A 14,047-nucleotide genomic window follows, 5' to 3' on the forward strand; every position below is an offset into this window, starting at 1 on the left:
AACCATGTGTGCGCTATATGCTTCTGTTCAAATTAGACTGCCTTCCCTTGGACCTTTCTTGGATCCCAGAATGAGGGGAAACAGTGGCAGAAAGAATGCTCTTGGGTATGGGAAAAGAACCATGTTATATTTTCTCGGTATGTGAGCAAACCACACCTGAAGTAATAAAGTCAGCCTAGAAATGTCCAGAACATAGTTGCCCCACGCTGGGCCAGGCTTTCAAGACTCTGTCCTACCTGTTCCCAGGATCGAATCGATGGCATCACCATCCAGGCCCGCCAGTTCCAGGATGCTGGCCACTTTGATGCTGAAAACATCAAGAAGAAGCAGGAAGCCCTGGTGGCCCGCTATGAGGCTCTCAAGGAGCCCATGATTGCCCGGAAGCAGAAGCTGGCAGATTCTCTGCGTTTGCAGCAGCTCTTCCGTGACGTCGAGGATGAGGAGACATGGATTCGAGAGAAAGAACCCATTGCTGCATCCACCAACAGAGGTCAGCCTCCCGCCATCAGACAGGAATCCAGTTGGGAAAGGGCTCTACCCTTATGGCAGGAAGGGGACCAGTGTCAGAGTGAGCAAGGTCAAGTTTAAGTTGAACTGGAAGTTTAGGTAAACCGTGGTGGAAGCTAAGTGACAGTTATGCTGCCTCTTCTCTTGATGGCTTGGGTGACTTGGGAGTGGTTTCTCTTTCAGGCAAAGATTTAATTGGAGTCCAGAATCTGCTAAAGAAACACCAAGCCCTACAAGCAGAGATTGCCGGACATGAGCCCCGCATCAAAGCAGTTACACAGAAGGGGAACGCCATGGTGGATGAAGGTGAGTGTCGTCGGAAAAGTGGCTTCACTCTCATTCCTCACGGCACTCTTCTTGGAAGTCTGAGTGCGTGGACCCGAGTCAGGCTGGGCTGTAGGGTTGAAGACCGTCCCCGCTCTCTCCTGACTATGACTTTGACTTGCCCATAACCTCTCTGAGCTGAACTTGTTACCTGTGAGGTGGGGATGATATCACCTGCTCCCACAGTTGTGAGGATTAAACAAGGTCAGACACTGAGGAGCCTGAGACAGTGCCCGGCAAGTGTGAGTCTCCGTGACTGGGAGTTGGGGGAGTGGGGGCTGTTATTTTTATTGTTTCTTTATGATAACATCACTGACACCAACTAGGGATACCCTCCTTCTTAGAGTCTAGATAGACTTCATGCTCTGAGGAGGCAGAAGACAAGCAGATCTGTTGGGCTGGAACCTGGACCTCTCGTAAAACTGAAAATATGAAGGGGCCTGGCTCCCCAAGATGTAGTGTCGTAGGTGCTGCGAGCGCACAGAGGACGTTTTTGTCCTGCTGCAACGTGTCCACCTGCTTCTCGTTGTCCTCCCTCCCCTGCCTACCTCGCAGGCCATTTTGCTGCAGAGGACGTGAAGGCCAAGCTCCACGAGCTGAACCAGAAGTGGGAGTCGCTGAAATCCAAGGCCTCCCAGCGGCGTCAGGACCTGGAGGACTCGCTGCAGGCCCAGCAGTACTTCGCTGATGCCAACGAGGCCGAGTCGTGGATGCGGGAGAAGGAGCCCATCGTCGGCAGCACCGACTATGGGAAGGACGAGGACTCGGCTGAGGTGAGGCGAGCTGGGGGCTGCTGCGCTCGGGCTGTGGCTGGCTGGGAGAATGACCACATGGAAGGTAGCCTCACGGTTGTCGCCCTTCGAAGTGTTTCAGCGTCTTTTTTCCCTTTTTACTATGGAAATTCAGTCATACCTAAAGAAGAGAGGAGACGGCCTTTCACCATCAGCCGTGACCATTTCTCCATTCTTGTTTCATCTTTCCTCCCCCACCTGCATACACATACGTACATAAACACAGTTCTTTGTTAGTCATCTTTTTTTAGTGGACCCCTTAAATTTTATTCACAAAGGTCTAGGTGTAGCCGTGTGCCTACCTCTTCTCTTGCCAGTCTTCACAAAAACCACAGTGAGCTGAATATTGACACGACCTGAGATGATTTTTGGAAGTGGCGGTAGAGGAAAATGGATAAGCACCGAGTGTGGCGGGGAACGGGGTTCCCTGGACGAGGGAGTTGCCACTTGTCGGGAATGTTTATTTCTTAGGATGGGGGTGGATCTGCTGTACGTGTGATGTTGTTCTTTATGTCCCTTCATGTGTTTCAGGGGTTGCCTAGTTAAGCATGTAAAGGCAGGCTGAAAAGATTATAGTAGAAATCACAGTATTTCCTCCAAATTAAATGTTTATCAAAAAGAGGGAGAGAGTGGAGGACTGATCAGGTCGCCGGGTAACTAAACAGATTTCAGAGGCAGGTGGCATGTGGGAGAGGCAGCAGGGCGGCTCTGGCTTCTTGCTCAGGGTCGCCGTGTGTTATTTTGGTTCCAGGCTCTGCTAAAGAAACACGAGGCTCTGATGTCGGATCTCAGCGCTTATGGCAGCAGCATCCAGGCTCTGCGAGAGCAGGCCCAGTCATGCCGGGTGAGTGTGGCTTCCGTTCAGCAGCTGCGAGTTCCCTGGGGGCTGGGGGGCTGGGGAAGATGAAGGACTCGGATGCGGCCAGCAGGTGTCACGGTCATGGGTGTTGTTCTTGTGACCTCAAAGACCCCAAGACAGGTGAACTTCCTGAATCAGATTTTGTTGGTAGCTTTAGAGAAGAACTCTCACAAAGGTGTGTTTGGTAAATTTGGGCCAGCTGTGGAAGTTGGAGTCCGCCGTGGGCTTAGGTGCCACACCGGGGACATCCTGTAACTTTGTTTGCCCTTCCTTTGGATTTTTAGCAACAAGTGGCCCCCATGGATGACGAGACCGGGAAGGAGCTGGTCTTGGCGCTCTACGACTATCAGGAGAAGAGCCCTCGAGAGGTCACCATGAAGAAAGGGGATATCCTCACCTTGCTCAACAGCACCAACAAGGCAAGCGCAGAAAGAGGCCGTGGGCGGGTCTCCATCAGCACCGCCAGTTGCGCTCAGTTGGGCGTCTTGGGAGTGTGTCTTTCCAGGATGAGGCTGGTTTCGAATTTGAAGACTTTAGTCCCCTGGTCCACCTCCCGCTTCATACAGGTTTACCCTGTTTTGCCTGTGATCAAGATGGCCAGTCTTGCCTCCTGGAAGCTGGTGTAATGGCCCGTCCTCTCAAGGGTAGCTTTTTTCACCATTGAAAAAAACTCCAAGTGGAATTTTTTTCTCTCTTGGATCAAAGTGTGCTCCTCTGTAGCTTGTACCTGTTGGTTCTAGGCTGTACGACTACAGCAGACAGTTGAAGACGGCGCCAACGTCACCCCATAGGCTCCGTCTTCTCAAAGTTAAACGCTGCCTGGTTCATCAGCGTTTCTCGCCTGACACATTCTGGTTTGGCAGTGTCCTTGGAGTGAATCCATGGTCCTCCACGTGTCATAGGACTGATCCCCAAAGAGCCTGCCTCCCCTCTCGGTCTAGGCTGGGGAAGTGTCCTCGGCCCGTCCGTTGTCAAGAACCTCCTATTCCCACACCCTCAGCTTACCCCAGTCGTGGGAGTTTGAGAAAACCTGACTGGTGTCTTTATGTTGACTCTTACCCTCAACTAACCCTCCGGTCTGACTGATTTACTCAACAGCAGCGTCGTCCAGTAGAACCTTCTGTGGTGGTGGATGTTTTATGTCTGTGTTGGCCCTACAGTAGCTGCTAACCGCAGGTGGTTGTGAAGTACTTCACGTGTGGCAAGTGCAGCTGCGTTTTTATTTAATTTCACTTAACTTACTTAAGCGTGGCTCATGGCTGCAGTATTAGCACAGTTGCAGGGCGTCTACGTGAAGAGGAGGCTGGCCTTCCTGTCCCGAGTCATCGGGGCTGCACTGTGACCGTCTGCATACTTGGCACGTCGCGGGATTCTCTTGCCGTGATTAGAGCTTTCTTTTGTATGCACACAGGCCTGCTTGGATTCTTCCTTCCTCAGGGGAGGAATTGGCTTTCAAGTCTCTCTTTTTTTCCACTTAGGACTGGTGGAAAGTGGAGGTGAACGATCGTCAGGGTTTCGTGCCGGCCGCGTACGTGAAGAAGCTGGACCCCGCGCAGTCGGCCTCCCGGGAGAACCTCCTGGAGGAGCAGGGCAGCATCGCGTTGCGGCAGGAGCAGATCGACAACCAGTAAGGGTCTCGCCATCGGGCACGAAGGGCCCAGCACCGCTTGGGGCTTAGTCTGCGTCGCGCATGGGCTGAGGTTTAGGCAGCGTCCTGAGGCTCCAGAGCAAATGCTCTTATGATGCCTGTCTGCACTCAAGAACCACTCTTCCTGCCTTTCCCAAGTCGCTTCTAACCCACACAACGCTGTTGGAACCTAAAATCCCTGACCCGTACCTTTGTTTTCCATTGTTTTGTTGTCTTCCCCTGCATTGGCAAGTTTCTTTTCCTAGACATTTGCAAATTATTACCGTCTCAGTCTTTGTCCTCGGGTCAGGAGATGTTCTTGAAATGGGTTTTTAGCTGTTCCACACCCCTCCTGCTCTGCCCTTTGTAAAAGGCCGCGTAGGGAGCGTCTCGTCTATCGACTTTGTGCTCTGAGAATGGAGTATACTTTTTATGAATCGGATCTGTCCTCTTTACTGTAGCTAAGCCCCCATAAAGACCTATGTCCCTCCTTTAGGGTATATCTTACTCTGCTAATGAAATCAAAGGCTTTAGGCACTTGGGAGAGATCCAGAAAATACATCCTCACTAGAGTTTAGAATAATAGAACTTTTCTGACCCTGATGATCCCCGCGGAGATCGGTTATTTATACACTTAATTAGACGTTTTCTGTTACTGTTAAGAGAAGAATGAGAGGTTTTGGCCTGGATCATAAATACGAGAGCAAAGCAGTGGACCAGATATCTGACTACAGTTGCGTGTTAGCCCTCAGGAGAGTCTCTTCCTCGGGGTGGTCACTGTATCCCCTGGCCTGGCTCTGCGAAGTGACCAGTGTTTCTAGCACAGGAACGTTTACTGCCTTAAGCGTGGCAGACGTCAAGAAAACGAAGGTGAACTAACCCCCTAATTTAATGTGATTTTCCTGCTCTTTCCATACTGTGATTTTACTCCCGGCCTGGCCTGCTTCCAAGAGCTCTTGAATGACTCCCTAATTTTCCCCACTCAAAGCCTCCGCCGTCACAGCACCCATCGGAGCCGCCGCCTTCCATCCCCGTGGATTAACCCACTAATCCGTGCGTGCTTTTGCTGTGCCCCTCTGTGCAGGACGCGCGTAACTAAGGAGGCCGGCAGCGTGTCTCTGCGTATGAAACAGGTGGAAGAACTGTGAGTAGGCCGGAAGCTCTGCCGAGCGCCGCCCTTGGCTCCCCGTCCATCCTCCCGCTGCCGCTTCTCTTGAAGGCGCTCGTGGGTCCAGGAAGGCGAGGGGCGGGAGGGGCCCGTCTCCGGCAGCAGCTTTCGCTCACAAGGGAAGGGGTTTGGGTGAAGCTGTGTCAGCTGTGGCCGCTTCTCTCGTTGGTTGCTTCTGTGCAGCTGTGTGTTCAGAGTGTTGTTGGTTCCCCTGCTGGTGGCTTTTGTGCTGGACCAGCCGCTCTCAGCAGACCCGGAGGCCGATGATGCCATAGCCCTCAGTAGGCAGGAAACCACATGCCTCGTAAAGTGCTCTGATACTTGGTAGTTCGTTCCTTTTTTATTTCACTTCTGGAAGCTTAGAATGGATTCTAGATTTTTTTTTTTTTTTTTGGAATTTTAACTCAGTTGTACTAAGTTTGTCATTTTCACATCTCTAAAGATACCAGAAGTTCAGTCTTTTGTATTTTAGTTCCCCAGGGTGAGAGTGTCATTTGAGTCTCTTCATAAGAAACGTTCAGCTAATGAAATGGGATTTATGTGATTTCTCCTTCTGAAGTGGCCAAAACTTTCTGAGAAATAAATGTATTATTTTAGAAACAGTAGAAATTTCCTACTGTTCCGGAGATACTAAAATCCTGTATGAAGCTATTTAAGATAGCTCAGCATACCTTCCCCCACCGCCTGGGGGCTGCTGGCAGAATCACACGGCAGGAGAACAAGCCCTCTGTATACATTACGCGCAGCAAGTTCATCTCATCTCGCAGCTGTAGTCGCATGGAGCCTGTGGTGATGTGCCAAACGCTTGGTTTCGGTCCTTTGTGGTTGTGATGTCAGTGCGCACGTGGCTGGGCATGAGTGTGCCGGGCCACCCAGCCACCCAGTTGTGAACAGTGCAGTGTGTGCTTGTCCCTGAGGTTGTCTGTGGGTGCTCGGGGTCTTCGTCTGCCTTCCAATACTTTGTCACCAGGGCATCATCGTTACCGACTCACAGCCTGGGACCCACATCTTGGAGACAGCTGGTAGTTTGCCACTGTAGGAAGCTAACTGTCTCCCCTGCCCCCTCTTGTCACCCTCTCGAATTACATCAGGTACCATTCTTTGCTGGAACTGGGGGAGAAGCGTAAAGGCATGTTGGAGAAGAGTTGTAAGAAGTTTATGCTGTTCCGTGAAGCGAATGAGCTACAGCAGTGGATCAACGAGAAGGAAGCGGCCCTGACGAGCGAGGAGGTCGGCGCAGACTTGGAGCAGGTCGAAGTGCTGCAGAAGAAGTTCGATGACTTCCAGAAGGTACAGAAAGTTGTTCAGGGACTTGGTCCTCTTGATTTTTGCTGCGGATTACCAGAATGAAAATTCAGTGATTATATTCCTTCATTTCTGTAGCCATTTTTAAACGAGTTTAATCGAAACTTTCCTCACACCAGTTTAGTTTTGAGGAAATACATACAGTTTTTTCTACATGTTGTTTTAAGAACTTTCCTAGGGCTTCCCTGGTGGCGCAATGGTTGAGAGTCTGCCGGCCAGTGCAGGGGACATGGGTTCGAACCCTGGTCTGGGAGGATCCCACATGCCACGGAGCAACAAAGCCCGTGAGCCACAACTACTGAGCCTGCGCGTCTGGCGCCTGTGCTCCGCAGCAGGAGGGGCCGTGACAGTGAGAGGCCCGCGCACCGCGATGAAGAGTGGCCCCCTCTCGCCGCAACTAGAGAAGGCCCGTGCCCAGAAACGAAGGCCCAACACAGCCAAAGATAAATAAATAAATAAATAAAGAAAGAAAGAACTTTCCTAAACCTAACATACAAACGTGTAAAAGTAGTTTTTCTAATTGGGGTTAAATTCACGTAACATAGAGTTAACCATTTTAAAGGGTACAATTCAGAAACACTTAGTTCATTCACAGTGTTGCACTACCATCCCCTCTGTCTAGTTCCAAAACATTTTTTTATCACTTTAAAGGAGACCACAGACCCATTAAGCAGCCACTCCTTATCCCCCTCTCCCCTCCCCCCCAGCACCTGGCAGCCACCGAGCTGCTTCTTGTCTCTGGATTTATGTATTCTGGACATTTCCAATAAATGGAATCATAGATCATGTACTTTATGGCTGACAGCTTTCACAGAGCATAATGTTGTCAAGGTTCTTCCTTGTAGATGGATCAGTGATCTGTTAACTGTTTATGGCTAATGTTCCATGGTGTGTATATACCACATCTTGTTTATCCATTCCTCAGTTTAAAAGTATTCTTGGGACTTCCTGGCGGTCCAGTGGTTAAGACTCTGCACTCCCAATGCAGGGGGTGTGGGTTCAATCCCCAGTCACGGAACTAAGACCCCCGCATGTCGCACGGTATGGCCAAATAAAAAAGTATTCTTATAACCAACTCAGGTGGGTTGAGGGGCTTTTCTCCCAGAGTGGCTAGCACTAAAATTTCATCACAGTTTTGACATGTGTCCTGTCCCCTACAAAGAAAGGTTTTTAAAAAATCTCCAACCAGGGTTTCCCTGGTGGCGCAGTGGTTGAGAGTCCCCCTGCCAATGCAGGGGACACGGGTTCGTGTCCCGGTCCAGGAGGATCCCACATGCCGCTGAGCGGCTGGGCCCGTGAGCCGTGGCCGCTGAGCCTGCGCGTCCGGAGCCTGTGCTCCGCAACGGGAGAGGCCGCAATGGTGAGAGGCCCGTGTACCGCAAAAAAAAAAAAAAAAATCTCCAACCAGAATAATGGATTTTTTTAAAATTAATTATTTATGGCTGCGTTGGGTCTTTGTTGTTGTGCGTGGGCTTTTCTCTAGTTGCGGCGAGCGGGGGCTACTCTTCGTTGTGGTGCGTGGGCTTCTCGTTGCGGAGCACGGGCTCTAGGTGTGTGGGCTTCAGTAGTTGTGGCACACAGGCTCAGTAGTTATGGCTTGCGGGCTTAGTTGCTCTGCGACATGTGGGATCTTCCTGGACCAGGCTTCAACCTGTGTCCCCTGCATTGGCGGGTGGATTCTTTTTTTTTTTGGCAGGTGGATTCTTAACCACTGCACCATCAAGGGAGTCCCAATAATGGATTATTATTAACTACAGGTAGTTCAGTAAACATGAGACAGACCGTCTCTGATGCCCTGCTGTTTTCTTACTTCCTTGGTAGTGACAATCAGCATTTTCTGATTTAGGTGACCGTCAAGGAGTAGAAAAACTATAAGATACCTATTGGACAGAAATTTATATATTCAAACCATAGTTTATGAGTACCTTGTTGCTCTCCTTTGAATTGCTCTTGTGGGTTTTAGTTATTATGTCTTTTTCTTTGAAGGATCTCAAGGCCAATGAGTCACGGCTGAAGGACATTAACAAGGTGGCTGAAGACCTGGAGTCCGAAGGTCTCATGGCGGAGGAGGTGCAGGCAGTGCAGCAGCAGGTGGGGGTCTGGCCCCTGCACGGTGTCTGTTAAGGAAGCAGCTTGGCTCCCCCTTCATCCTGCGTAGCCTAGCACGCGTGTTCCGTAGCACAGAGTGTGGCCAGGGCACAGGTTCTCTGTGTGACCTGCACTGTCTTGGTTACCTTTGACAGGAGGGAAAAACAGCTGTCCTCCTTATGCCCATTAAATATTGTAGAAGTTGTTGAATGTTTCTTTAGTCCTTAACTAGTAATAAATTCATGCAGTCCCTTAAATAAAGAAAAGGTATTACATAGGAACACTTGGTCTCTCTATAGACTTTAAGAAGTTCCTCTGGCCAGTCAGGCTGCCTGTCTTTTTGTAATTCTCTCCGAGTTTGACATGACAGTGATGAGTGTAACTTAGAAGTGTGTATTTCCTCTAATAATAGAACTGGTTTTCTTCTCTGCTTGTAGGAGGTGTACGGCGCGATGCCCAGGGTAAGTGTCTGGTGCCCCGTGTGGAACTTGAACTTGAGAAGGATTAGCTCTTGGGAAGAGGATAAAGTCAAGAGCCTCATAAGGATTTCTGTTCTTGAACCTCGAGAGATGCCTTTTGTGTGTAAAAATCTGTGGAAAAGAAATAGCAGGAAAAAAAAAAAAGAAAAGAAATAGCAGAAGTTGGTCTCTATTGGCCATCCTCCAAAGGTCAAAAGAGTTTTTCTCTGTTCAGTTACCTAGAACTTTTTCCACAGCAATTCTTTTTTTTTTTTAACATCTTTATTGGAGTGTAATTGCTTTACAGTGGTGTGTTAGTTTCTGCTTTAAAAGTGAATCAGTTATACATATGTTCCCATATCTCTTCCCTCTTGCATCTCCCTCCCTCCCTCCCTCCCTATCCCACCCCTCCAGGCGGTCACAAACCGCTGAGCTGATCTCCCTCCCCAGCAATTCTTTAGGTGTGTTTATCCCTCTTCAAAGAGTCCTCTGAATATGACATAAAGAAACGCTGGACATTTTATTAACTTTCCCCATTGTCTCCATCTCTCCTACTGCATTAAAAAAGGAAGAACTTTTCTCTCCTGTTTCTTTGCTTTGTTTCCCTCGAGCAGCCTTGCAGTTTGCTGCCAGCCAGTGTTGAGTTCTGAGTCACAGAGGGAATTGCTGTTCCAGCTGATTTCTCTGTGAACTTCCTGTCGTCCAGAGGGAAGGCTGGGGCTGCTTTGTTTTGTGCACAGTTGCTTGGCTGCCTAAATGCCTCCTTTTTCTTTGAATAGGATGAAACTGATTCCAAGACGGCCTCCCCGTGGAAGGTAAGAGCTTCTGTGCAAATTATTACTTCCAAAGGTTTTCCAGGAACAGAAATACTTTACCTCCTTTTCTGGCGTGCCTGTTATCTGAGTATTTAGGCTTGTCTGAGCCTGTGGTTGTTTCTGGACTTGTTTGGCCTGGTGTCTTTCTGACCCTGGTGTTGTATTCTTGGAATCCGTCATGCCTTGAAATGGGGTGCTTAATACACAGAAGCAAAATGTCTCCCTGCAGACGCTCAGCACAAATTCAGTTAGGTCGAGTTTATCACGCACTGTCGCTGCCAGGGTACACAGCTGGCCCTCCACATCCGTGGGTCCACATCCTCGGATTCAACCAACCAACAATTGAAAATACTAGCATCCGATCCATGGTTGGTTGAATCCAAGGATGCAGAACCCGCCCATACAGGGCGCCGGCTCCAAGGGACTTGAGCATCTGTGGATTTTAGTACCTCGGGGGGTCCTGGGATCATTCTCTGTCGGGTACCAAGGTTACAGGGGTGACTGCAGTTCACAGAGGTCACACTGCATAGTCAGGCATGGTCCCACCAATAGGACTACAGCCCAAAAGGACACATGATGTGAGGATGAAAAGGAGCGTAAGCTCCACTCATCGTCTGCCTGACCGCTTCCTCCCGGGGCCTAAGAAAGGCTTGAGAGAAGGTCCACATCCGACGAGACACATAAAGGGGGGACACCAGATGTTTACCAGCTGCAGTGGACATTATTCCAGAGAGATCCAGGGGTGGTGCTTGACCAGGGTGGGCATAACTTCCAGGAGGACAGGGGATGAGCTTTTTCACGTGAAGCGTTTATAGCCGTGATTATGGAACTAGTTGCCTAAATGCCAATTCTAGCATCTTTCCTCCTGACCCAGCTCTTCAGGAATATGCCACTCGAGTTATAGACAAGCTAAAAAGAGCAGATTTCTACTTTATGAAAGTACACCTTCCTAAAATCTGAAGAAAGCATGAAAACCTAAAAACAAAAAGTCTCCCCACACCAGTCCCTAGGTTGGTACTTCTCAGCCCTGTCATGAGGTCTGACCTGTTGTGAGGACCTAGGCTGAAAGGGGTTTGTTTCTTGGGCCTCCTTAGCCCTCCAGGCTCTGACCATTCTGCTTATTAAATAGGCTCCAGATCGGCAGGAAGGGGACATTTTTCCTTGGATTCAGCTTTCTCCTCTTTTCTCGATCTTAATTTTCGTTGCATAGCAAAATTCAGTCATTGGTGACATGAATGAGCAGCGCCCTTACCTGTCTGACCTCCTGCCAGAGTTTTTCTGGTAACAGGTATTTTTTTCAGAAACGCACTCCAGATGACTTGACAAACACCAGTCAGTACCTCCTGTTTCTGAAAAGGATTCGAAACAATGGGTGTCTGCTTTCCGAACCCTGTACGCACCCACACTGGTTGAGCACTTCACTGGGTGTGTCACAGGAACATCCTAGGAGCCTAACTTCCCTGCGTCCAAGCTCAGCTTCTCCTTTTCTTTACATACTTGAAGATTACGAGCATCACAGTGCCTGCCAAGTAGGGTTTCTTTCTGATAAAACTAGGCAGGCTCTGAGATCCCAAGGGGCGTTTGATTTTTAGAAGTGACTACATTGATGAGAAGGAAGCTAACTCGCCAGCGTATTTTCTTTTTCATCTAGTAAGGCTGCTGCCCTTAGTTCAAGGGGGATACTGTTAGAAGAAACCACAGTCCAGTAACCATGAACAGAAGTGAAATTAGTGGTGTCCTTGACTATTTAAATAGTCCCAGCCGCCAGCATTTATTCAGCTAAGTGTGTTTTCTGGACTGTTCTCCTGTAGTAGGGACAAGAAAAAGACACCAATCAGTAGTCTTTGAGCCTTTTTTTTCCTGTCCAACCAGCCGTTTTAATTGTGGTTTTCACCGCTCTTTTCACTCTTCGAGTAAAATGAATCATTGAGTTGGGTGTGATTGTGCACTTGGGTTTCTGCCTGACTTTCTAGTTGTTGATACTCTCATTGCTGCTCTGCTCAGAAATTTGATGGTACCCTTTTACAGTCATTTTGGTGGACATTTGGAACCTAATTAATAGCACTTGCACCTCAGATTTCTCTCTTAATCAGCAGACACTTGATTAGTTTGCTCTTCTGCTTTCCTCCCCACATAGTCTGCTCGCCTGATGGTTCACACCGTGGCCACCTTTAATTCCATCAAGGTAAGAAACCATGGCAGCTTTCCTTGTCTTCCCCGGTCTCCTTCCTTGTCTCCTTCTCCTGTCTTCAGCAAGGCTCTTGTCCTAATTAGTTGTATGAACTGTAGCACTTGTCACTCTCCTGGGCCCGAGGGTGTCCTGGCCAGGACTCTCTTTACTCTCTTTGTGCAGCAGGAGGCTGTGCTCAGCTTGCCTGGTCCTGGCGATGAGCCTGGTGAGCTCCTTCCCTCACCCCCAGGAGGGCCCGGAGCTGCGAGGAGCGTAGTGTTGGAAGGCAGTGACTGCCTTTCTTGCCTCCTTTCTGGACCCCGAGCTGGCTTGTCTCCCCAGTACAAGGTCCTGCAGCTGCGCTGTGCTCCTTGGGCTGCTGCTGCTGCCCGGCGATGCAGCCGTGCGGGGTGTTGGGGAGCAGTAGACTTGGGGATTTGTCCACTCGGTTGTTGTTAGGAAGCAGTGCTCTGAGGCAGGCACCAGGCTAGGCGCTGAGAGTGAAGATAAGTCAGCGGCGTCTCTCCTGCTGCTTCCGCGGTGATTGCAAGTCAGGTGTTGGTGGAGTGTTCGCACCGTGGCGTCCGGCGAGCTGTGGCAGGGTCTGGCTTTCTGGACTTTTGCTGTTGTGGCGTGCTCATCGACTGAACTAGGAAGCTTGGAAACAGGAAATCATCTGTGCCCCAGCCTTTCCTTTCACGTTAAGCCACCATTCCTCTGGTTCTGGCCCTTTTCCCAGAGTCTGGTGTGGCTGACGCTTTGCTGTCCTCCCCCAGGAGCTGAACGAACGCTGGCGGTCCCTGCAGCAGCTGGCCGAGGAGCGGAGCCAGATCCTGGGCAGCGCCCACGAAGTGCAGAGGTTCCACAGGTGAGGGACGGCCGGGGCTGGCACGGGGGGAGCAGGCCACAGTTGGGTTCATGCCGACGGTAACGGCTGGCTTTTGTCGATGGTTGTGCTCTCGCACCTGGTGGGCGCTCTCAGTCAGTAACGCTAAGCGGATCCATATGTGTTCCTTGCTGTTTAGAGCTTGTTGGGCCACTGACACATGTGCTGGTGCCAGTGAAATGAAGTTTCCCTACTTGACCTGAGGTTAAGGCAGCCGTACTCAGCACTCATTAACTTGAACGCGTGTCCCACCTGCAGAGATGCTGACGAAACCAAGGAGTGGATCGAAGAGAAGAACCAGGCTCTAAACACAGACAATTATGGCCACGACCTGGCCAGTGTCCAAGCCCTGCAGCGCAAGCACGAGGGCTTTGAGAGGGACCTCGCGGCCCTCGGCGACAAGGTGAGAGGACGTGCGTGTGGAGCCGACTTCCTGCGATTCTGCCCGAGGCGGCGCTCGCTCCCTCCTTCCCTGCTGCTCACCACTTTCTTCCCCAGGTGAATTCCCTTGGGGAAACGGCCGAGCGCCTGATCCAGTCCCACCCCGAGTCGGCAGAGGACCTGCAGGAGAAGTGCACCGAGTTGAACCAGGCATGGAGCAGCCTGGGCAAGCGTGCCGACCAGCGCAAGGCCAAGCTGGGCGATTCCCACGACCTGCAGCGCTTCCTCAGCGACTTCCGGTGAGAAGCTGGCTCTGGGCCAGAGGGCTTTCTAGCTGGATTAAATGCATGCCTGGATCTAGCACTTAGAAGGCTTAATCCTGGGAATTCCCTGGAGGCCCAGTGGTTAGGACTTGGTACTTTCACTGCTGGGGGTGTGGGTTCAATCACTGGTTGGGGAACTGAGATCCCACGAGCCACACAGCAAAAAAAAAAAAAAAAAAAAAAAACTTAATCCTAAAGAAAAGCATTTGCGTTTGAAGCTGTAGAAAACTTAACCACAGCTACTGTCTGTAAGAACCTGTTTTTCTGTAGGGTGAGAAGATCTTAGTTATAAACCTGTTCATTCTTCCTCTGAGGAATTCTTGAGTTTTTCTTTTCTTATTATTT

The 14,047-nt window shown here is 50.1% G+C and overlaps 1 protein-coding gene across 8 annotated transcripts in view; it reads left to right on the forward strand.

Moving 5' to 3' along the window:
- Positions 1 to 14,047, forward strand: part of SPTAN1 (spectrin alpha, non-erythrocytic 1) — a 60,796-nt gene that overhangs the window by 26,024 nt on the left and 20,725 nt on the right. For 3 of the 8 annotated variants that reach the window (XM_004269134.4, XM_033427053.2, XM_033427052.2), the window contains exons 17-31: positions 247 to 490; positions 691 to 813; positions 1,387 to 1,604; positions 2,374 to 2,466; positions 2,766 to 2,900; positions 3,960 to 4,108; positions 5,193 to 5,252; positions 6,368 to 6,566; positions 8,568 to 8,672; positions 9,107 to 9,130; positions 9,907 to 9,942; positions 12,080 to 12,127; positions 12,889 to 12,980; positions 13,257 to 13,401; positions 13,497 to 13,678. In XM_004269134.4, the coding sequence (XP_004269182.1) occupies positions 247 to 490; positions 691 to 813; positions 1,387 to 1,604; positions 2,374 to 2,466; positions 2,766 to 2,900; positions 3,960 to 4,108; positions 5,193 to 5,252; positions 6,368 to 6,566; positions 8,568 to 8,672; positions 9,107 to 9,130; positions 9,907 to 9,942; positions 12,080 to 12,127; positions 12,889 to 12,980; positions 13,257 to 13,401; positions 13,497 to 13,678 (1,853 nt within the window). Of the gene's footprint in view, positions 1 to 246; positions 491 to 690; positions 814 to 1,386; positions 1,605 to 2,373; positions 2,467 to 2,765; positions 2,901 to 3,959; positions 4,109 to 5,192; positions 5,253 to 6,367; positions 6,567 to 8,567; positions 8,697 to 9,106; positions 9,131 to 9,906; positions 9,943 to 12,079; positions 12,128 to 12,888; positions 12,981 to 13,256; positions 13,402 to 13,496; positions 13,679 to 14,047 lie in introns of all 8 variants that reach the window. The other 5 variants (XM_033427056.2, XM_033427057.2, XM_049711881.1 and 2 more) reach the window with 4 other exon arrangements.

The sequence above is a fragment of the Orcinus orca genome, chromosome 6 (assembly GCF_937001465.1).
Source record: "Orcinus orca chromosome 6, mOrcOrc1.1, whole genome shotgun sequence".
NCBI classification, from domain to species: domain Eukaryota; kingdom Metazoa; phylum Chordata; class Mammalia; order Artiodactyla; family Delphinidae; genus Orcinus; species Orcinus orca.